Below are 23818 nucleotides of genomic sequence, written 5' to 3' on the forward strand. Positions count from 1 at the left end.
ACCCAAGTGTGGCTCTCAGCCAGGGGTTGCTGTGTGGTTAGGGCTGCTGGTCACACCGGGCTGCCAGCTGGCAATGGCATTGCCTGCAGACACACACTCCACCTGAAAATTTCCAGCCAACACTAGCACTTTTGTTTTTTTCCATCCTATATTCTGCACAAGTCATAGCAGTATTGATGATATCGCTGGGTAGAGAGACATGACTGCGCCCGCTCCCAGCACTACGCAGATGACTCCACTGTGTTATCAGCTGAACTTCACTGGGATTTTTTAAAATATTTTTTTTTTCAGCCACCAAATAGCAAAAGTTTTTTTTCCTGCAAAAATGCTGATTTCTCTACAGTTTATCTAAAAGAAAAACAAACGTATCAAACAAATACTGGAAAGCAAAACAGATCAAAAGGGAGCTCTTCAAACCCTCCTGCTGGCCTGATGAAATGCCTCAGGGACAGTGGGCTTAAAAAGTGTCCCCGTGCTCCAGTGTCACCACGGGGAAGCAGAGCCCGCCAGGCAGGGCTGGTGCATCACAACAGCAGACAAGTGTGGGTGCCCCATAAAGGCACAGGGGCTTTATTTTCCGTCACTAACCAACATCTCTAACCAGCTCTACATTTTTTCGGCAGCAACATTGCCACTGCTTAGTCATAACCTTAAATATTATTTATCCATTGCCACAGTTATTACGGTGCTAGGCCTGCCAAGAGTAACCCAAACACAGAGGAATTAGCAGAGGAAGTGGAAAAATGGCTGGGAGCATCTTTGACCCTTGAGATGGCAAAGTGCTGCGCAAACTAGTTGAGATTTGATGGCACCTCAGACCCGGCAAGGGCTCTTACGGGCTCCTCCCCGCTCCCCTGTGCCACCAGGAGGCGCATCAGCTTGGCAGTGGTGGCCGCTTACCCCCTGCACCGAACTGGCTCTGTCCCAGCCGTCCTGGCAAGCCGTCGGGCTCGCTCCCATCACAGCACAAGTGGGGCTCTTGGGGGTGGTGGGGCCCGTGGGGAACTCCCACAAGTGCGGCCAGATTTTCCATCACTCCCGTCTTCAAATCAGGACTGGAAAGTGCCCCAAATCGACCAGAGCTCGCGGCATATGAGGGCAGAGAAACCCCCGCTCGCACCACGGCTGCCTCCTCGCTCGCTCGCTGACTGCCTTCAGTTGACCTAGTTGAGTCACGGGGAGACGGCGAGCGAAAGACATCCTGCGCTGTGGTTGGCACCGTGCTGCCCCAGGGAGGAAAACCTGCTTCTCCCAGAGGGGCGCTCCTGCCCCGCGTGGGCAGGGAAGCTGGGGCAAGGGGACAGCTCTTGGCTGTCCCCGTGTCACAGCAGTCTGGCCCCTTCCTGATGCTGCTGTCTGGAGGGAAAAGTTGATTTCTCTTCCTCAGGCCAGAGCGAGGGGCGCTGCTGGTTGCCCAGCTGGGCACAAAGTGCCCTGAGAAAGATGGCGCAGCTGCAGGCATGGGCTGGGGAGGTGGGAAAGCAGCTGGGAGTGCACCCTGCTAGAAGGGCCTAGGTTAGGACCTGCTAAAGCCCAGGTTAGACGCGTTTAAGCATGTTAAGACAAGTCTTCATCGCTTGAAACCACTTTTCTCATTAATGTTTCAAAATAAATACATTCATGTGTGGCACTAGAGGTTGCTAAGAGTTGGGACAGAAAGGCAAAGACAGGCTGGTGTAAATACACATATTTTTTTAAAGCCATTTTTTGTATACAAACCTTTTTTTCAGCAGGGAAGGGGATCAGAAAGAATTAAATCCCAGCATGGGAGAGCTGGCTTGGCATTTAGGGTGCTGTGCTTGGGGAAGCAGCACTGGGAGCTGAACCCAAGGGGAAGGCAGCGGGCAGGGTAGGGCTGCGGGGGCTGGAGCTCGGCTCCTTGGATACCGGGAACATCCCTGGGCAGCTGAGGCCCCTCTGCAGCTGTAACGGGCTGGGGTTGGGGCTGAGCTCCCTCTGCCAGGGAGCCTGCCCACAGCAGAGCCAGGGCAGTGGGGTTTTGCATCACCTCGGTGCCATGGGGGGGTTTCTTTGCACCAATCCAGGTGCATCCCAGCCCTTGCAGCCGTGCCGGGTGTTGCCACATGAACTGGTGGCTTTGGCCGCTGCAGCTCCCTCCCTGCCCAGAGCAGCAGTGATGAAAGAAAGGAAATGCTGTGGAAGAAGAAGGTGATGTGGGCTCTTCCCCTATCCCAGCCTTGACAGGGGCTGAGCATGTTGGTAGGAAAAAGTCATCTACGGGTGCAAACTCCTTCCCTGCTGAGGTCTGAGTAATCTGTTGCAGAAGGAACTAAAATAAACAGCCTTTTAGTGTTCTAAAAATGTTACGTAGACTGAAAAAAAGCAAAGAATCCTTAAATGCTGGATATGGAAGAGGCAATTAAACAAGAAAAAGATGTCACAAAATGCCTGAGTTATAACTCACAGTTCTTGTAGTCACGTGGAGTCAGCTGGTCTGTGTAGTGTCGGCGCAGGAACCTGTCCCGAAGGGTGCAGCTATTGGAAAGAAGCAGAAAAGCAACAAATTCTTCAAGTGTCTTTCAACATCTCTGGTGGCAGATACACCCCCTGGGTTACTGCGTCCGCCCTGAGGAATGGGGCTCTCTCCCCGCCTGCCCGGCAAACAGAGGGGGTGAGTGCCCAAAGGCACACGGGGCTTATCGTGGGATCCTTTTGGGACTGTACAGGACTTACTGCGGGATGCCTGTGGGACTAAGCAAAGTGGGGTGGAAAGGGAGGGATCAGTGCAGTTTGGGGAGGAACCAGCATGGGAAAAGAGAAGGAAAATGGGATAAAAGGGGCTATTCGGGTGTCTGTCTCACCATCCTTGGCGTATGTATGTATATATTTTCTGCTAATGGACTTTCATGCCCATTTGTCAGAGAGAGGAACAGGATAAGGCCACTGGTGCTGTTGGTGAGGGCTTGTGCTTTCTGCCTGTGCTGATCCGTGTGTCTGACTGTGTATACATACACACGAACGGTGTATCTGTATGCACGCGCTGTGTGAGGCGTACACACGCAGCGTGTATGTAAACACGTGCCGTGTATATGTACGCATGTATGGTGTGTGTGCACACGTGCTCAGCCTCACTGCCGGGATGTCGAAGCTGCAGCAGCCTCACCTCTGTTGGGCTGCTGGATTCAGCGATCCCCAACACAAACCAACCTTGCGCAGGCTTCCCCAGAGGGACCCCGGTAAGAAAACACACCTGCTTGCCTCCTGCTTGCCAGCTGCCCCCCAGAACCTGCCCTGAAGCCCCGCCGTGGTCCTGTGTCCAAGGAGGGACCCAGGCAGGGCTGTTTGAATATCACTCAAGGACCAGTGAAAGTGGTGGGCGAGGAAGAGAACAACGCGTGGGTCAATGGCAAACCCCCATCACAGGGGGCAGATGGCTCATACCCGGCTCTCGTACTGCCACAACGGCTGCCCGTGTCCCTGGGGGCTGGCAAGGTGACAACCATGGGGCGGGCAGGGCTTGCCATCCCCAGTTCAAGCCCACCGGGGAGCGAGCGCTGTGGTGCGTAATACGGAGAGCACCTCTGACCAGGATTAGTCATCCGGGGCTCTTGCTGCCGCTGGACGCACTCATCTGTGGAGCCCTGCACGTAGCGAAACGTGTGGCCGCGCGACGGCTGTGGGTGCTGCCATCCGCAGCGCCCGTGGGCTGTTCCTGCAAGTGCACGTGGGCTCCTGCCTGGCACGATGCGCGGGGCCGGGGAGCGGGGTGGTTCTGGAAGCTGGGAGATACTGGCTGCTCCTGCTGCGTTACAGGCTTGTGCCATGTCAACCACGCAACCTGCTTTAGATGTGCTTCAAAACCTCAGGGAACATCTGCAGAGAGCCACGGGTTGCTTGCTTTGTGAATACACAGACCTCTTCTCGTCTCTCCCAAAGCAAAAGCTTAAACCTAGGAGACTGTTGTAATAGCAACTTCTCAGCCATTCATTCCAGCTGCGTATAGGCAATTCAGTCTTTTGAAAATAGACAGGATAAAGAATAAAAAGAGAAAACTGCTGAGACCGGGCACAGCTCAGCACCAGCACCCAGCACTTCCCTCCGGTAGGTGCGACGATGCTGTGGGAGGGTTGGTGGGGGCTGCAGATAGATGCCTCCTTGCAGAAAAATGGCACAGACAAGCATGAGGCTGCTGTGTGGGATGGAGAAAGGTGGCTTAATTACTGGAGAAGTGGTATCTGCTGAGGGAGTAGTGACCACCATCTGATTATGGTCAGTGTGAGCAAACAGAGGGCAGTCCCAGCCAGTAATATAGCTACTGGATGTTTCACCAGAGGTAGTATAAATCAGGGGAAATTTTGACCTAAACTGACCAGATGGGAAAAAAAAAAAGAAAAAAAAAAAAAAAAAACAACAACCAACAACCAACTAAATGACTGTGAATGGAAAATCAAGAGCTCTTTAAATGTTTGAGAAACAGTGGAGGAAACTATTTTTCCAGAAGTTTAACCTGACAGCTGCTAAAAATGATGAAACAATACTCAGAAAACAAGAAAGGGAGAGAGTTCATAGCGTACAAGAGAAGGATGCTATAAGGCATCATGTCGGTCAACATACTTTTGGTGATACCAGACCTCGATTCAGTCCCTAAAGTCCCATAACTGATGGATAAATCTTTGCTGATGAAGCTGATCTTGAGAGGCGCGTAAAGTGGAATCGCACATGTCCTGGTTAGAAAAGGGACAAATCGGCTCATTTCATGAATTAGGAAATGGTACTGCATGGGGTCTTTTTCGCTGGCTTGGCTGGGACAGGTATGGTGTCAAACCCTTTTCCAACTCTTTAATGCAGACCCACAAGAAGATTCAAGAGCTGCAGTAAAACATCATTCGCAGGAGGAGTGACTTCAGAAGCATCTTTTTTAGCAAAGAGCTCCCAAGGGAAGCAGACAGACCAGTGATGATAGTGCCAGACACACAAGAGAAACCACATCCTTAACTCTACCCAGGGCATCACTGGCTTCATATTCCTCCCTGGGGTTTCTAACTGGGAGTGAAGCTGGCTGAGCCCAAGAGCTTGTCTAAATGTGAGCTGCATAGTCATGTCTTTTTTTTCTTTCCTTTTTTTTTTGTTTCTTTTCCCCAGAGACTGTTGTTTCTCTTCACTAGAAAAATGGCAAAATACGTCTTTGATTTTCTCTCCTGATATCTTACGGTTCAATGGTATGTTATGGTGTGATTTCTGACTGAAGCAGCTACTGAGGAAAAGGAAAGGAAATCGGTATGACCTTTAAAAGGTGCCAGAGCGAACAACACGCAGCCCCTGCCCGCTCAGCTGAAATCGTGGTGAACGGCATCCAGCCAGAGGCAGAGCAAGTGACGGTCCTGGGGAAAATGGCCGCGGGCAGCAGCAGAGCTGGCAGCTGCTGCGGGGTGCCGGGGGGAGCCGTCGGCTGCTCGCTCCGCTGCTCCCATAAAGCCGCTCTCTGGGAAAAATCCCCGCACGGCGCTCCGGGGTGAGGCATTGCCTTGGTGCTGAGCCTTCTGCCTGCCCACAAATTGAGCCATGGGAAGGTAAAATGCAACATCACTTCGCGAGGCTGGGCATGCTTTTGGGATCTCCCCCAAAAAACCTGCCTCCCCATAAACGTCCACATTTTTATTTGTGATTTTACAGCATTTTCACAATGTCCTTCGCTATTTCACACTGCCAAAAACAGCCTGACTAATGCAACCTCCTTCCTACTGGCTCAGTGCCTCTGCTGGCAGAAATCCATGAAGCATTATCAGCCAGTGGCTATCTGCACAGAGCAGGAGAAAACGCCACACGGAAATGAAATCAAGGGTGAAAAATAGTTTGCATGGTTGTGAGACAAAGAAACTGGAGTTCATAACATTTTTAGGCAAAAATCTTTCACCCTGATAAGCAAATCTGGCTCAGTTAAATTATTTCTAGAGTGGACGGAAGCATTAAACAGCATTAGCTGGGACACACAAGAGAGCAGCCCTCTAGGTACACACCGAGCAGTGAGACCTGGATGAAAATGCTGTCTGTTATACTTCACTCTTTTTTTCCCCTCTTACATTACTGCAAGGCTTCCTTTGCCTTTTCCCACTGTTGTGCTACATCAAACTGTATGAGTGGTTATCCTCGAGGCAAAGACAGCCTTGGTGGAAAGCAGCTGCACACAAGAGGACAGCACAGCACTGGACATGTTCTACCTGACTGCAGCAATGAGAGCAACAGCACTGCTTTGCTAGAAATTTATTCCAGGTGGAAGCCAACCCTTCAAATTAGAGGCAAAGACGACCAGGAAGAGCTGAGAGGCCAGATCTCACCCATGAGCATGCCCCACATGCTCCGATGTTGCCTGTGAGCTGAGCTCGAGCTGTGCAGGACAGCTAGGGCAGCAGCAAAGCTTTGTGTCCGGAAGGGCTGCGAGACGAAGTGCTTCTTCCTTACCCCATCCCAGGCTCCCCGGCATGCGCCAGGACAGGCTGGCATCCAGGCTACTCCCAAGGGACCCCTCAGTCTCCAGGTAAGATCCTGTCCTCCAAAGGAGCGGCAGCACTGCCCAGCACGGTGTCAGCCACGTCTGAGCTCCAAAAACGCAGAGCAGTGATGAAGTCAGGGCAGGTCCCAGGAGGACACACCATGCCCTTTCATTTTGACACCAAACCATCAATAACCACGCAAACAGCTCCACTTCCACCCAGCAACAGTTTTGTACAGACTGTGCTTCATGAACATTATGAAAAAGAGAGCCAAAGCTCTTCCTAAAGGCTCCCTGAATTCCCACAGCTTCTCCTCTGCCCAAGGGTCTGCCTTGTTCCACACAAGACCCCCTGAGCTTTTGATTGTGGAAATCCACGTTTCCTTTTTCCTTCTAGATGTTTACAAACAGTTCAATCAGTTGTTCCACTATTCTTCTGAGAAGTTCAGATCGTCTGTCCCGTACAACTCCCCATTTCCTCCTTTTGGGGTGCTAAGAGTACTTTCCTGGGAAATGGGAACTGAAGCGAGGAGGAGGGTGCCCATGGGGTCTGTCAGGCCTTAGACCCCACACATGTGGGATGTTCCGTGTGGGCCACGAGCTGCGGTCCATGGTCAGGATGCTTTTTACCCTGTCCCAAAGGCTGGAGTACAGCAGCCCCGTGGCACAGGGACAGTCAGGCTGGGGCTCTGAGACCTGGTACAGAGGTGACACTGCAGGATCTAGCTTCGACCTTGACTGACGTGCTTCAGCCAAGGTTTTAAAACCTCCAGCTCTCTGGTCTGGGAAAGCTCAGAAATAGCCTAATGTAACAAATGGGACTCTCATAAAAACAAACAAACAAACAAATAAATAAATAAATAAACAAAAGCCCCAGCAAGCCACACGTAGCAAACTCTGGTTTCCTTCAGTCCTTGCTGGAATAATGTTGCTGCAAGTGGCACTGCGAGGCATTTCTCTGGAAAATGGCTGAGATGCCCAGGCAACCAGAGGCTGCTGCAGGGTGAGCCAACAGGCTCACAGAGCCCCAGAGCCACCTAAGCCTGCCCACTAGAACGAAGTGATGACTGGGAAGGGCTGAGCAAAACCCCAAGAGTTCCCAGCCTGGGCTCCCTGTGGAAGAGAGCTTGCCCCCACCTCCCTCATCAAAATAATTTTGATCAATGCAGCCAATTTCGGCAGCTGCCAAGCATGTGCAGCCAGTTTGAGATGCGGCAGGGTGAGGAAGGCCAGGAAAGTTTCCTCTAGGAGGGCAGGCAGGAGCTCTGGTAGCACGTCTGAAGCCACCAAATCTGCATGCACTTGGGTTTTCGTAGGCAAGGCAGGCGGACAAGATGAAGGTGATTACAGCTACGAAGACTGTCTGTGCATAGGTGTTCATGCTGCTGCTGAATGAGCTGTCCTCTTTCCTGTTTCGGACACGATGCCAGAGACATTACTTGAAATGTAGCTTTCGATCCACGGTGCTACCCATGTTGTTAACCCAGGCTGAGCGACACTTGCACTGGGGGAGTACAGAAATGACGAGGCAATTTCAGAAATACATATGCACAACCTCCACCCACATTTTCAGGGTACATTCTTTTAGAAACAAAACCAGTGCAAGATCCAAAGTCAGGGAGGGAGATGGGCGAGAGATTGTGTCTGCTTCAGAGGCTCGCTCAGAAATGTGAGAGTTATGGGATCACACTAGTTGGGAATGTCTCAGCTTGGCGCCCCTGGCATTTTTGCAGAAACTAAGCAGCGTCAGCAAACCTGAGTGTCCTTTCCTGGAGGAAGCAGGGAGGGAGAGCATAGGGCAGAGCAGCCCTGGCTGCCCTGGCGGAGCTGCTCTGGCACACGGCAATGTCTGCTCTTCCAGGAAGGCAGGCGTGGCGTGATGATAGCTCTCTCTTTCTGTGACTCCCCACTGAAATACAGACAAATTTGCTGGTAAGCTGTGCAAGACCTGCAACCGGCTGCCTCTGCAGTCACTCGCTGGCGGCTCTCGCTGCAGGTAGGAAGGCAGGTACGGGGCACCTCTGGCCCCACAGTGCTCCTCCGTGCCTGCCTGCTTCAGCCATGGGGGCCGTGAGCGATGGGGTCTGCCCTGAGACGTGCCAGAAGCAGCACCATCGCTGCTGTCATATTTGGGGATGAGCAAAGAAGGCTAGGGAGGTTCGTGGGCCCCTCGGTGGGCTGTGGCTCAGCCTGAGGCTCCAGCACCCCTGGTGAATGGCCGCTGGCAAAAGCGGAATGAGAATTTCTATGCACCCAAACAACGGAAAATTCAAAAGTTGAACATTTTTCTGTATGTTTCCATGACTTTCGGGTTGTTCTTGAGACCAGAGTGAATACCAGAGTGAATTCCTGACTCGATCTATCAGCTTTTGGCAACTCGGAGGTTATTTTTCAAGAACAAGTGTGTTGAGAGCTCGGTGTCCTCATAGCAGTTTGCTTACCCAACTGCTGCAGTTTGTTCAGTTCATGTTTACAAGAAATATCCTTGCCCAAATGGAAAAAGACATGAAAGAACATTACCCTTGCTTTCTGTGCATGCAGGGTACACGTTTGACAAAAGGACATGTGCCTTGTGACAGGTTAAGAGAGAACATTTTGGGAAGGGAAACCTTCTGACAGCTCAACCCTGAAAGACAGACACACATAACACTCCCAATGGGCCCGATCCTCAGCAGGAGGAGGTAGCACCTGACTTCAGCTGCAAAATGCTAATTTACAGCAGAAAAATTCTGGCTGAAAGCTTGGTGGGAAGAGCAGTGCTGGACAGCCCCAAAAGAGGGTACGAAGCCTGTCAACTGAAATGAGCACAGGAGATGGCCCTTGCTGCAGACAACTGACCTGCATCAGCTCCCTACGTCACACGTGAATGTCACAAGAAGACCAAGCAACAGGGAGGTGCTGGGAAGAGGGACAACAGAGGAGCATTTAATACAATCCCTTAGACACATATAGGAAAAATTGCATTTGCATTTCAAGTTCTTGGTGTCCCAAGAAACAGGCATTCCTCTTCCAGAAGGGAAACCTGTATGGCCCAGGGGTGTCCCTCCGAGTGCCGTCCCCAGACTGCAGGTTTCAGTGAGTGCAAAAAGGGATGTTCCCAGAGCAGTTCTCCATTTTCTCCCTCTTAAGTTTCATGCAGCATCCCACAGCCATAAAGCTAGCAGACAAAGGCGAGGAGAAATGGAGGGTGCACATTTTGTCTCTAGTTCTTTATGCTATCTACCTGCCTCACTCACATCCCCTCCTATTAATTGGTTCTTTATTGAGATTTCAGCAGCATCATATACTACCAACAAGGGAGGCAGACAGCCCTGTAAACCCCCAACCTGAGGCTGAACAGGAAGATGAGAGGTTTTACTGTCAAAAGATTGAGCAAAGAGATCAGTGTCCACCCAACTCTTAGCTATTGTTGGAAACGTCATGTATAATCAAGAGATCCACAGCTGAAGCTATGAAAGACATAAACACATCTACTTTCAAAGGCCCTTACTCAAAACTGAACTGGGATGCAACAAATCAGCCCCCACATTCACCAAAAAAAAAAAAAAAAAAAGAAAGAAAGAAAGAAAGAAAGAAAGGAAGGGGAAATTCAGATTAGTCACAAAGAAGTTCCCCCGCCTGCTTCTCGGTGCACATAAAACCCTCTCCTGAAGGCACTGTGTTCATTTCATTTCTGTTCCTGGGACAGGAACACCTATCTCTTCTGCCCCGTGCTCCCTAGGCTGTGCTTGCTGGCAGTGTGGCTGCGATGGATGGACAGCCAGATGCGGAGCTGAGAAAGCAAGACGATCAGATGGACCGCGAAAGAGAACCTGCTGGCATGATGAGTGGCGATGAGTGGAAGAGCTGGAAAAGAGGGCAGGTTAGGAGGAACACGCTGCACCTCGTGTCTGCGGCTGCTCAGTGGATATTACTGCTTGCCTGCTTGGTTTATCTTGGTCTAGATTCTCTGCAACTCTCGACGGTAAGAGCTCATGTTCCACCCATTGTCTGCTGGCCTGTAAACCTTTGTATGGGCTTTTTTGTAAGAAAAGAAAAAAAAAAGCTTTTAGGCTTATCCCCATTCTAGCCACAAGTATTTAAAGTATTCCTTAATAATTATCGCTCATTTTTTATATCTTTTGCCCTCAAAACAACTCCCAGTATTGCCAAGGTGAGCTTTGGGGAACAGGTTGTCAGGAGGTGGGCTCATTCCAGGAAAGCACTCTGCCCAGCAGCGCCAGAGCCCAACCAGCCCCAGGGGAGGAGGGCTGCCTCCTTGCGGCTCTGGCCTCGCCACATCAGCAGCTATTGGTGGAGCTGACTTGCAGTGACTGACATGTATTCGCTTTAATTAAAAGGGATTATCTGAGTGGATGGTTGCTTTTAATAAGGACAAGTTGAAGGATCAGAAGCCAGGCTGCTCGTATCATCTTCTGACATGTTAAAATATACTATATGTGCAGGTAGATATGTCGGAAAACAAGCTAGCTTGTGACAGCTCTAGCAAGACCCATTAAACCTTTCCATGCTCCCAGCCTGTGCACATGTTGGGCTCTGGGAGTAGTCATCTGTATCTGCAGAGGACAGTAAGTGCCCCTGCGTGTGCACATGAGAGACAGAGACTCTGATTATGTGACCAGAGAGAGTTTCATTTATACATAACACCACTGCAAACAATATACAAAACAGAAATGCCTGAGACTTGCACGATTTTAGCAAAAAAATGCAGCAAATACATTTTCCTCTTTCGTGTGTTTGCAAACTGGTGGATTGCCAACAACTTTTTCCTGCTATTTCAGTGCCGCTTAAGCACTAGCTACTTCTCCTCCCACATCTTCTCCAAGAGCTACGTTAACACTGTGAAGTATGTTGTGCTTCATCTTAACAGAGTTCACTCTTTCCTCCCACTTAGGCTTGGCAGAGAAGCAAGCCAGGCATATAACCCTGCAAGGGAGAGATGGCCTCATGCTCTGGGTCCCCTGCTGTTTAATGAAAACCCTCATGCTGCATGCAAGTTTCACTGGCCTGCACCTCACAGCACTTGTTAAACTTCAGAATGATAGCACTGATAACGCTAAAAGATAACACATTTCATTCAGTTCACTGCTCTTCTCCTTTTAGTTTTTTTTTTTGAGACAAGTTGCACTGGAAGCCAATGTAGAAGGCCAAGCTATCCCGCCCTGCTCGAGATGCAGAAATCTCTCCAGGGTCACGCTCTGGTTGTGACTCCTTGTCTCTCAGTAGCTCTCTATTCTGTGAAAATGTTAACTCCAATCCTCCTCCTCCAAAGGACGATGGCAGGGGCTGGCACTGCTGTCTGTCAGCCCTACAAACCCGAGACACCAGCAGCTGGGAAGGGTACACGGTGCAGGCCTGGAGTTCCTCTTCCTCAATAGAAACGACTGAATCAGGGCGCTTAAGGAGCAGCGACTGCAGCAGATGAAAAGTCCAGGCTCTGGGAGTCACCACAGGACCCTTTCAGTTTTAAATGTTTGTTGAGCGCAGGCTGAGAGCCGGTTTCCATTATTCTAGGCAGACAGCCACGGCATCCTGCTCTGACTGCACCACGCTGTGCAGGAAGGTCTCCCAGGCTGTACCTGGGGGGATTTCATAGCATGGGAATTACAGGGCTTGGTAGGATAACTGTGGACTGACCTTATAAATGCCTACAGCAGAAGGAGCAGTACTAATCTGACTTGACTCTTGGGGCAGGCTCAGAGCTGGTCCACTGGAGTGACCAAGAGGCTGTCCCTGCTCTTGGGAAGCTCCTTCTGCTCCCAGGGCTGGAGAGTGCCACGCTAGCCGTAACAGCAAGACACAGCTGTGGTTTTTTTCAGAGCAAGAGCACGTCTGATTACTTTTTGTTGTCATATCCTAAAAGACACCCTGGAGTATTCAGTGAAAACACAGCGCAAATAACACACGTTCAAAAAAGATAGCATCTGCACTGCGCTCAAAAAAAATGTACAGCAAGCTGGTTTGTATCACGATGCAGCTTGGAGAGCAAGCCTCAGCTGTGATTTCCAAACAAGCAGCTACTAAAAATTGTAGTGATCGGTAGTCAGCTTTTGTATCTGCAGTGCTCATAAGTTCCCATCTCTGCTGGAGTTACCTCTTCTTGCCAAGGCAGCTGGGAAAAGACCAAGGGCAGGCCACTTGCAGGCACAGTCAGAGGGCATGAAACTCCAGGGTGGTGGATGCAGGCAAGGTAAACACCTTGGGCAAGCATGGGGAGTTCAAAGGCTCCTAATGATCTATCACAAGATGTTTTTGCCTGAACAGGGCAGGAAAAGGTGCAGGGCGAATAATTTTGCAGAAGTTCAATGTAGGTAAGGAAGGTACGGCCGTAATCCTAGTATCTCCCGGTTTGGAGCAGTTACAAGCCACTACCAGCACACAGTTGCTCAGTCTGTCTGACACTCAGGGCAAGGACCATGAATTCAACAGTCCTCTGAGTTAGCGTGCTTTGTTGTCATCCCCAGGGGCTTGCACTTTATGCAATACGAACCTAATCCTAAAACTTCTGCCATGACACAGCGCTAGGAGCAATGTCCTGGACAGGAGGTCTTTGGCAACGGCCGCACCAAATCTCATGTTCAGGGAACCCAAACAGGCAAACATGATGTGGAAACTGTGTGTAAATGATGCAGGGAAACTGATACAGTCACTACAAGGCAGAACAGAGAAAGAGGGTGACCAACTTTGATACTAGCTCCCTCCCAGTGCTACAGATCAGTTCTCTCCTCAGCAAAATTTATTGGGAGCTAATTGCAAAGTCCTTTGAGATTGTGCAATAACCAGCAGAGACATGTCAAACACGCAATGTGCCGTAGTGACAACGGGGCTGACATTCTTACAGTGGCCACAAGTTTGTTCCCCAGCCTGTCTGTGGTTAGTAGATTCTGCCCACTGATGGCCAGAGCGGCCAGCTTGCCGTAGATGCTGTTTGACCTCAGAAGCTCAGCAGCCCTGCACTTAGCTGTCATCTCTTGGGAAACTACCTGGAAATCCCAGCTGCTGAGCCAAAGAGTTGAGCATTTAGGCACCTACAAACAGTATATGCATAGCCTCGAGCTGCTGGGGCAACGGATAGGATCAGTAATGTCGGAGGAGACGGTTCCACCAGAGCCAGTGGGTGATCATGCAACCGAAGCTTCTATTTGGTAGTCGAATCCAGCTTTGCCAGTGGTGCAAGTGGCAGAGCATCAGCTGTAGCAGCACTAGAGGGTGCCAGAGCAGAGGTTTCCCACCACCAGCACCCAGCACTCACCTCGCCCTCTGTCACAGAGGTCTTGCTCTAACCTCCTTCCTTCCCTGCTTGCCTCTGCCAGGGCGCAGCACTGAACCCGCAGAGCTGCCTGTCTATGCTCACTCTCTAGTCCGATACTTCCAGCACCATTTCTCTGCTCAGAGTGAGAAGGCTGCTCTCGTTTCTGTAACAAATGGACTAAATAGATAAAAGGCAGCCTGACACACATCTGACCAGCCCATCTTTCCTGCTGGAAACCTATGGAATAGGTAAAGAGAAGAAAACACAGCAGCCAGCCCAACCTTTCACTCTTTAATCAGGCAAGATGCTGAAGTTTTGTGGTTGTGAAGAGACTGCAGATTTGGGCCTCCTGTGGTTAAGATGAGAGATGAGTTTGAGATGCAAAGATCAGATTTAAAAATCTAATATAGAAGCTTGGTGTTTTGCATATCTGATCATGAAGATACATATTTCTGCATTTGCATTCACTTTTTCTCATAAAATGCAAACCAATTTTAATCATATCTTAGTGCCCTTGTAAGGGAGCCACTGGGAGCCACGCATCCTGTAACAGCCTGACCCAGAGGACAAGGAATGCACCAAGAGCTCTTGCTCTGTGCCCCTAACTCCAGACCCACCTCTTGGAGCCCTGCAGCATGAGAGTGCCACACCGGGGCACAGCCAGCTCTGCTGATGGGCTCCCGTGGCTGCCAGCCGGACTCGAGGAACTCATGCAGAGAGGCTCTGCACCCCAAAGTCCTTCCCTGCTGCTTGACTCGGCTTCATAATACTCACTTGGATGTTTTTCCAAGTGGGACCAAATCTCCCTGGTGTGCTCAGCACCCAGGTGAAAGTTGGACTGGCTGGGAAGCACTCAAAATGGCACTTTATAATACTAATGATGCTAATAGGATACGGTGTACAGCTAGCCCCGCTCCCAGCGGGGAAACAAAAGCGAAAGCGGCAGAAGCGACAGCCCCGCTGTGTTAATGAGGATTTCTCTTCCTTTTTTTCAGCCTCGCAGTGACAAAGTCCTGTGGACCTACATCCGCTACACAGGTGAGTGGGCAGCCGGGCTGGGGTCCCTCGGGGTGCTCCTCATGCTTCCAGGATGGGTCTCTTCGGTGCCCCGGGGGCTCCAGCTGCCTGTTGGGCCGTGAAGCTCTTGGTGTCACGGTGGTGGCAGAGGACAGGGCCAGGAGAGCTGGGGGATGAGGGGCAGAGCTGCGAGGTGCTAAACCAAGCATCGGGGTTTTCCCTGAGGGGAAGAAACATGGGAAATTGGAGTGGCTTTCTGCAGTCCGTACTTACACACTGAAGCAAGCATTCACTCTGAAAGTACAAAAAACGCATTTTTGAGAACTTACTGAGTACGCACAGCATGCTCTTGGGGTATTTCTGAAACAAGTAAATGATTTCCTGATTTATGAAAAATGTAAATGATTTCCTGGGGAAGAGTGAGCGTACATGGTGGCAGAAATAGCAGCGCTCTGCGTGCTGAGCACATTGTGTGTTTTGCCCCGTGACACGCCTTAGCGATAGGAGCTACTAAAATTTTCAAGTCATACTTAAAACATTGCTGCCAGTTTTACCTTCAGGGAATATTAGAAGCGTCACAGTGACGCTAACCTAACAGAAACACATGGTTCTAGAGGAAAAAAAAAGCTTGAGAAATTGCCCTCAGCTCGGAGCAGCTGTATTGCCTGACAGGAGACCTTCTGGTGAAGTTTTCTCGTCATCATCCCCAGGGTGCCAGCCCTTCTGTGGCACAGCAGGGGGATGTTTCCTGAGTAGCTCTGGGAACTGTCACTGCTTGTTCCAGGAGAAAACCTTTCACGCTAGAGTTTTGTTTTAATTTCCTTGATTCTGCTCCGTGTACATTCATTTCTTCTGTTCCTTTCTACACTGCTTTTTTATCCCGTCTTCTCAAAAAATACCCCCACAAAAGACGGGAAATTTTGTTACCCACCCAGAAAAAGCTCTTTTCCTCTCTCTTCCAGCTTTGAAAACTTTCCTCTTCTCTTATTTACTGTTTTTATTTTCTGTTCTGTCGAGGAAGCTGTATTTTCTAAACTCACTGGGATGCCTCACTTACGTAAATACATCTGTACTGTAATTAAGAAATACAGCAAATAAATAGTGTATAAACAGAAACATGGAGGAATAATTCATATAAACTGAAGATTTAGTCCAAAGGCACAGCTTGCTCAGGAATGGGAACCTGGAAAATTCCACTGCAGACCGCGCATGTCTAGAATGGGTGATATCCTAGCTCCAGTCTGCCCTATTCTCTAGTTCAGTCTCTGCCTTTCCTGTATTTTTCCACCCTTCCTGCAGGCAGTCTGTACAAAACTGCCCCCTTCCAAGAAGACTTTTGTCTTCACGGGATCATTTTTTCTCTCTTCCATTCCAGGTGAAAGCATCAAAGGAGTGGCCATGAATTTCAGTGCAGAATTAGGCTCTATACATACCCGGAACGGCTCCATCATGATCACTTGTGACGGCCCCTACCTGGTGTCCCTGAAGGCCAAGCTTTCCCCCGACCTGGATGACAACAGCTCACTGAAGCTGATGATGCGGAAGACGGAAAACAAGAACGTTGAGCCCCTCTGGGAGCAAACCATCCAGGGCAGCAGCAGCACGGTAGATCTCATCACGATGCTCTACTTGTTTGCTCAAGATAACATCACCCTGTGGACCAGCTTGAATGTCACTGTCATGGAGTTGTCATTTAGCCTTGTGCTACTAAAACCCGTCTTTTGCCTCCTGTAGAAGATGACGCATGAAATGTAACGTGTAAAGTACAGCCTTTCCTACTGATATGTTCACATGTGGGAGACTTATTCTCACAGGCTGTACTTGTACAGGCAGACTGCTCTAGCCTCCCCTTTTGGGGCTGTGGAAAGCCTCAGCTGGAGTGCAGGTAAATCACAGTGCAAATGGGCTTTACATAGTGCATGCCACATTCATCTCTGGAGCTCTATGCAGTAGGATGGATCTTTCTGATGCTGGAGAAAGGCATGTGTGGAGTCCTCAAGGAAAACAGAGATGAAAGCCAAAGAAAGCCACCCAAGCTTAGCTCATATTCAGAGAAACTCTGGGTTTCTCTATTTATTTGACAGTATCTGCATATAGTACAAATGCTCTGTATATTTGCTAAAATAAAGGTCTGTTAAATCAGGAAGACACCTCAAGTGCCTTAAAGAGATTTGGAGAATGAGGAGAACAGATCTGCTTAGCAGCCCTTTGCCTGGCAAGGCAGGAGAAGGGAAAGAGGCAACAAGGGACTTTCTTTGCAGTGATCTGACTGCACTGGACAGCAGGAATGCAGGCCCTGCAGTGACTATGAGATTTGTAGGAACAGCTTTTGAGAGAGGAGGCTTGCTGGCTGTTCCAGCTGTTGGCAGAGCACTGAAGCCTGAGCCAAGGGAGTGTCTGGTAGGACATTTACATCTTGACACCAGCTCTCAGAGGTGTTAAGTTGAAGGACAATCTCCCTCAAGCAGACACACGCAGACTGGCTCAACCAAAAAATGATCCAGGCACACAAAATTTGGAAGAAAAGGATGAAGGCTTTCAGTCTGGTGGGTTGTCTCTAATGGACCGAGTGAAACCTGCAGGTCTGCGCATCTCTGGGAGGATTCACATAGGTCCTGCAGCAGAGCCCTTGCTGCAAAGGTGCTCACCTCGGAGAGGTTCACAGACCCAACTTCCACGACATGCCCGTGCACCGACCTGCCTGGCTTCTGCCAGAGTCAAGGCACAGACTGCTCTCAGCCATTCCCTTCACGTGCCCTGAGCACAGCCAGCAGCTGCTGTATTTCTGCTTGAAGTGGGGCAGACTTCAAGGGCGAGTTGACTGCCTGGCTCCCAATGAATCCCAGCAACGTTTCAGCAGTTGCCCGCTGACTGTACGCTCCAAAGTCTATTGTTTGAAACTATTTATGTATTTATACTACAGGCATACGAATGTTACTTCACATTTCTTAGAAACGCTGGGAAGGGTTGAGACTTCAGGCTGTCGGCGCTAAGCTCTTTGCAGATGCTCCTGGTGCTCTGGAGCTTTGCCGCTCCGTGGGCACCGTGCTGCCACCCACCTCGGCTCCCCGGCCGCCCACTCCTGCAGGCACAGGTGTCAAAGGCACCTTAGGAAATCCGGGGCTCGGCGAGCTTTTCCCGTGCACATTACAATGCTGTGGGCAGGTTTCATAAACATCCCTCCCCAGCCCCAGGGGAAACCTCCCTGGCTGAAGCAGTTACTCAGCTTTTTCTCAGGACTGAGAAGCTGTGGGCTGGCTTGCGCCCACAGTGTGCTGCTCCCCAGCTGCAAGGGGCATTTGGGGCTTTTACTTCTGACTGCCACTGCCAGGCACCGGCACTCAGACCCCAGCTGGGTGTTGTCACACTCCTCAGGTGAAGTGAGAATGTGTTCCCTTCTGTAAAAGCTAATAAAACTTTCATTTTTGACCTCGTGGTGTCTCGAGGGAGGGGGGACCCTGCTGAATTATCCATTTCCCTGTCTTTGAGCAGACATGTTCGCCAGTATGAAAACTGTAAGAAACTTTCACACACCGATTCCTCTGACCTACATATACATGTACACACACTCGCCTTCAAATAAAGGTTGAAACAATTCCATTCCAGAGCTTAATTACTCAAGGGACTAATTATCCTCACCAGTAAGTTTCTAAGCCATCAGCTTCTGTTTGTGTCTTGCAGCCCCTTTCTCCACAAAGTTAAGAGTCTCCTGCACAGGGGAAACGTTCGGTTTTGCTATTGGGGCTGCTATGGCCTTGTAGGAGCTTGTAGATGGTGCTAGAGTTGCATCTTACAGCTCTGTTCATCCACATCACTGTGCTGAGCTTTTGGGTCTCCCCTCAGAGACGGCTGCAGCATGAGCTGCTGAAGTGCAAGGCCTGGAGCTGGCAGCTTCTGGAGAAAGTCCCCAACTCTGGAGGGACAGGGCGCTCTGCTTCCCAGACCCACGGGGACCTCCTGACCTGCGCCTCACAGGCCTTTCTGTGAGACCCATTACACAGAATACAGTCATCAGCCAGTAATTACTGACTCCTCCACAATTTTGAAGTAATCTCCACTGCTGCTGCATCTCATTTGAACCAAACTACTGCATAAACTGCTTATTCCTTTCTCTATCTCACCTCTTTCCTGCTCCCTGCCCGTGTAAAATAAGGGACAGGGTGGCAAAGCTGATGGAAGAGCCCTGGTCCCCCCTGGGGAGGAGCTAGCCTCATCTGTGCCCATCATCTGCCAGGCTCTTGCTCCCTAGCTGAGAGGAAACAGCTGAGAGCAGAGCAGAGCACTAAGGTCTGAGAATCAACAAATAGAAACATTTAATCTCCTTTCACATCCCTCCAAAAGTCATTGCATTTTCTACCACAAATGGTTACGCCTAATGGTGGATAATGAACCTGTGGTTTTTAGACACCATTTACATTTTATCAAGCCAGCATGAGTCACGACTATTGCCTGTCCACTTCACTAGCGAGAGAGAATGAATGAGACTCTGCAATGTGCAAAGCGCAGCCGATCTCCCTGCTGCAAAGCTCGCCCTGTCCAGCTCAGGCAGCAGAAAGCAGAGTCTGGTTGCCAGGGTTAGCAGTGTGGCAAGCTCTTTGGAGGCTGAAGGCATGTGTTTCATTAAGGTGTTAAGCAGCGAGCTTGCTGCAGCCACTCAGCTTCCCAGGGCAGAACAGCCCCAGGCACCAGCCGGGGTCAGGCAGAGCCCCACTCAGCTCACCCTCCCTGCCCAGGAGCCCAGGGGAAAACAAGAGGAGGCGGTGGGGCTGCCTGACCTGTCCCAGGGGAGAGACGTGATGCCAGAAGCAGTTCTGTGGATCCTGTTTGGGATTTCCAGACATCAGGAAGAGGGAAGGACTGAAGGAGTGCTTCTCTTATCAACCCACACTCGGTGAAGCAGACGTCTGCAAACACACATCTCCTCCTCCTAACGCAAAGCCTTGCACAACTACCTTTCAGATACGACAGCCGGTACCCATCATTCTGAAAGCTCATATTGCTCACCTCTTAATGAGGCAAAGTTGTCCCAAGGGGGTTACAAGCTAGAGCTGCTCCCAAGCACAAACACGCTCGCACCCATGGGTTTGCACTTTTTCCTGTCACTGTGGTTTGCTGGGTTGGTAGCCAATGCAGCTCTTTGATAGCCAGCCAAGGCACCCGGGTGCGGAGCCGGGCCACTGGCCAAGGTGCTCCATCAGTGTGCCTTCAGAGAGAAAACAGGACGAGGGCTGGGGCAAGACAAAACTTGATGTGGGCACAACTGTACTTTCCTAATAATTGCTTTCATTACCGGCTGTAAGCCAAAATTCATATGTATTCACTGGAAATCCAGAGACCTGCTATTTATAAGGAAAAATTGGTATTGAACATACCTCCAAAGACAACCATTTAACCCTGCATAGGATCTGAGTCATAAAGTATACATCAACCTCACAATTTCAGCACCAAGTAGGTCCCTAAGACAAGATATTATTGGCCTATCTCATGGAAGTCAAACGACTCACTGTCCTTTATTTTGTGTTTTGTTTTCGGTTGTATTTTTTTTTCTGTATTATTATTTATTAAATTTGAGGTTTCTGTTAGTGCCAATGTCTGCTTCTTTGGATTGCTATTACCAGCACAGAAAATTATCAGGATACATCCAGTGGGAACAAACAGGCTTGGTTTCAGACATTATTTGGGGTTGCTGTGCAGTATTTTGAAACACTGGTTCATCTGCTCCTCCCTCTATCATTTCCCGTAAGAGCCAGAGTACGTTAACACACCTACCAACAAGAAACTCCTTTCAATGTTTTGTGTGTCCAACTCTTGATGATGTGAAGGACTAATTTTGGTGGCTTTTCATGAGGTATGAAAAGCCTCCAGACCAGTCATACATCGTCTCCAGCAGCACCCACCCTTTACAAGAAAAGATTTGTTCCTGCCTGCAAAAGCAAGGCCTCACTGCATCCCAGTTGGCTGCAATAACTTGAGCCACCTCCTGGAGTGATGCTCGATTCCTCCTTTCCAGAGGCAGGGCAGCTGCCTCCATCCCGTGCCAGGGCCTCACGGCCCACGTGCCGTATCCTGCCGGCTGTGCTGACTGCGCTGTTGCTGACACAGCCGGGGACCTCAGCTGCCTTGTGCCAGGCAGCAGCCGGGACCGCTGCTTCTGTGAGTACAGTCACACAGACTTGCCTCTAGTGAGAATAACAGCCAGAAGCAGATGGAGGAGATAATCCTCCCACCACTCACTCACCCAGCTATCTGCAGGCAGTTTGGACCAGCCAAGCTGGGATCACAAGCATGAATGAGGCTGCGGGAGGGTGAGCTGAACTGAACAGTGACGGAGTCACTCATCTCCAGAAGCAAGTCGTGCTCTGAGATTTCAGTGCAACGCGGATGTGTAAAGAAAGCTGTACTGGAATGAGAGGGAAAGATTAATGGGTCACTAAAGCCTGAGCTTAGTGGAAACAACCTCTCCTGGGTAATTAGCATCTGTGCTACCCCTACAATACTTCATATTGTAAACACAGCCAATCAAAAGGGCAGAGAAAGAGAAAGGCACCAAAAACTGGCTCTGCAGCTGCAGTCAGATACACAAATAGGCAAACCATATGTACAGAGACCAACGGCAGGAGAGCTGCCTGCAGCTAAAGCCTTTCACAAGCGTCTCAAGGGAGGTACCATGCTAGCAGCTTAACAGGCACAGGCAGCCCAACAGCAGGAGGTCTGAAGGGCTTTTCAAACAGATCGACAAAGATGGCTTTATGGACAGATGCACCACTCCTCTGCATGTGTCAGGGTGAAAACTCTTGACCTGCAAATGAGAGTTCCCCTCTGTGGCTGGAAGCAGCCTGCGTGCTGCTGGTCAGCACTGCTCACTGCACACAAACTCTCTCAGGTAGCGTGTTTCAAAACCCGGGGGAGCCACAGAGACAGACCAGCCACAATAAGCCCAGAGAGTATTGCAATTAGCAGGTTGGTGCTTTGACAGATACCGGTTGTTCACGTGGTGAGCATGCGGCAGGAAGGAGCAGGCAGATCACCAGCTTGGGAAATCCGTGAATGAAGGTGGAAGGAGAGTGGAGAGAAGAGCTTGGCAATGCCAGGGGCTGCAGGCATCTCAGGAGCTCTGCCCTGGAAGGCTGGGGGGATGGACAGATGGACAGTCAGACCCCGTCAGTGCCCAGGGTCCTGCAGGCTGGGTGGTACCTTGGCTTATCATAGAATCATAGAATATCCCGAGTTGGAAGGGACCCATAAGGATCATCAAGTCCAACTCCTGGCACCACACAGGTCTACCCAAAATTTCGGACCATGTGACTAAGTGCACAGTCCAATCACTTCTTAAATTCAGACAGGCTTGGTGCAGTGACTACTTCACTGGGGAGCCTCTTCCAGTGTGCAACCACCCTGTCGGTGAAGAACCTCTTCCTGATGTCTAGCCTAAACTTCCCCTGCCTCAGCTTCACACCGTTCCTGTCACTGGTGATAATGGAGAACAGGTTGCCTGCCTCTCCACTCCCCCTCACGAGGAAGTTGTAGACTGCGATGAGGTCCCCCCTCAGCCTCCCCTTCTCCAGGCTGAACAGGCGCAGTGACCTCAGCCGCTCCTCATATGTCTTCCCCTCTAGGCCCTTCACCATCTTCGTTGCCCTCCTCTGGACGCTCTCGAACAGTTTAATGTCCTTTTTGTACTGCGGTGCCCAGAACTGCACACAGTACTCGAGGTGAGGCTGCACCAGCGCAGAGTAGAGCGGGACAATCACTTCCCCCGACCGACTAGCGATGCCGTGCTTGATGCACCCCAGGATACGGTTGGCCCTCCTGGCTGCCAGGGCACTCTGCTGGCTCATATTCAACTTGCTGTCAACCACAACCTCCTGATCCCTCTCTGCGGGGCTGCTCTCCAGCATCTCGTCGCCCAGTCAGTACATATAGCCAGGGTTGCCCCGTCCCAGGTGCAGGACCCGGCACTTCTTTTGCTAAACTTCATGTGGTTGGTGATCGCCCAGCTCTCCAATCTGTCCAGATCTCTCTGCAAGGCCTTTCCACCCTCATCTGAGTCCATAACTCCTCCAAGTTTGGTGTCGTCGGCAAATTTGCTCAAAACACCTTCTAGTCCTACATCCAAATCATTTATAAAAACATTGAAGAGGACTGGCCCTAAAATGGAGCCTTGAGGGACCCCACTAGTGACCATCCGCCAGCCAGATGTGGCCCCATTTACCACAACCCTTTGAGCCCTGCCCGTCAGCCAATTGCTCACCCATCGTATGATGTTTTTGTTAAGTTGTATGCTGGACATTTTGTCCAGTAGGATCCTATGGGAAACTGTGTCAAAAGCTTTGCTGAAGTCCAAAAAGATCACTTCAGCTGGTTTCCCTTGATCGACTACATGGGTTATCTTATCATAAAAGGAAATCAAATTTGTTAGGCAGGACCTATCCCACATGAACCCATGTTGGCTGGGACCAATGACTGCATTGTCCTCCAGGTGCGCTTCAATAACTTCAAGGATCATCCTCTCCATAATTTTACCAGGCACTGACGTGAGACTGACAGGCCTGTAATTGCTAGGGTCTTCTTTCTTACCCTTCTTGAAAATTGGCACATTTGCCAGCTTCCGGTCCAATGGGACCTCTCCAGATTCCCAAGGTCGTTGAAAAATAATTGAGAGAGGTCCCGCGATGTCAGCCAGCTCTTTAAGCACCCTGGGATGAATTCCATCCGGACCCATGGACTTGTATGGATCCAGGTGGAGCAGCAAATCCCGCACATATTCAGGGTGGGTTGGGAGGTTGGGAGTTTGTCATTCCCACCATCATGGTCCTCCAGCTCAGGGCACCCTGGCTCCCGAAGCCCATCAGTGTTGAAGACAGAGGCGAAGAAGGCGTTAAATGTCTCTGCTTTGCCTAGGTCATTGTCTGTGAGGAGACCTTCCCCATCAAGTAGCGGACCTATGTTTTCTTTGATTCTCCTTTTTCGGTTCACATATCTAAAAAAAACTTTTTTATTGTCTCCCACAGACATGGCCAGCTTCAACTCTAGCTGGGCTTTGGCCACACGAATTTTCTCCCTACAAACACGAACGGCATCCCTGTATTCCTTCCTCA

At 50.3% G+C, this 23818-nt stretch overlaps 2 protein-coding genes across 4 annotated transcripts in view; one reads left to right on the forward strand and one right to left on the reverse strand.

Annotated features, from left to right (window-relative positions):
* The window catches only part of LOC310903799 (uncharacterized protein), a gene marked incomplete at its 3' end in the record, with an annotated part of 144054 nt that overhangs the window by 12197 nt on the left and 108039 nt on the right, over window positions 1–23818 (reverse strand). For all 3 annotated transcript variants that reach the window (XM_083847738.1, XM_083847737.1, XM_083847739.1), the window contains exon 4: window positions 2426–2496. In XM_083847738.1, the coding sequence (XP_083703864.1) occupies window positions 2426–2496 (71 nt within the window). The remainder of the gene's footprint in view (window positions 1–2425; window positions 2497–23818) is intronic.
* On the forward strand, window positions 2526–18318 carry TNFSF4 (TNF superfamily member 4). Its single transcript, XM_083847735.1, has 4 exons — window positions 2526–2632; window positions 10173–10415; window positions 14699–14741; window positions 16096–18318. Exons 2-4 carry the CDS (start codon window positions 10200–10202, stop codon window positions 16452–16454), a joined length of 618 nt encoding a protein of 205 aa, XP_083703861.1. The 5' UTR covers window positions 2526–2632; window positions 10173–10199; the 3' UTR covers window positions 16455–18318.

The sequence above is a fragment of the Anser anser genome (genome assembly GCF_964211835.1).
Source record: "Anser anser genome assembly, chromosome: 8".
Classification (NCBI taxonomy): Eukaryota; Metazoa; Chordata; class Aves; order Anseriformes; family Anatidae; genus Anser; species Anser anser.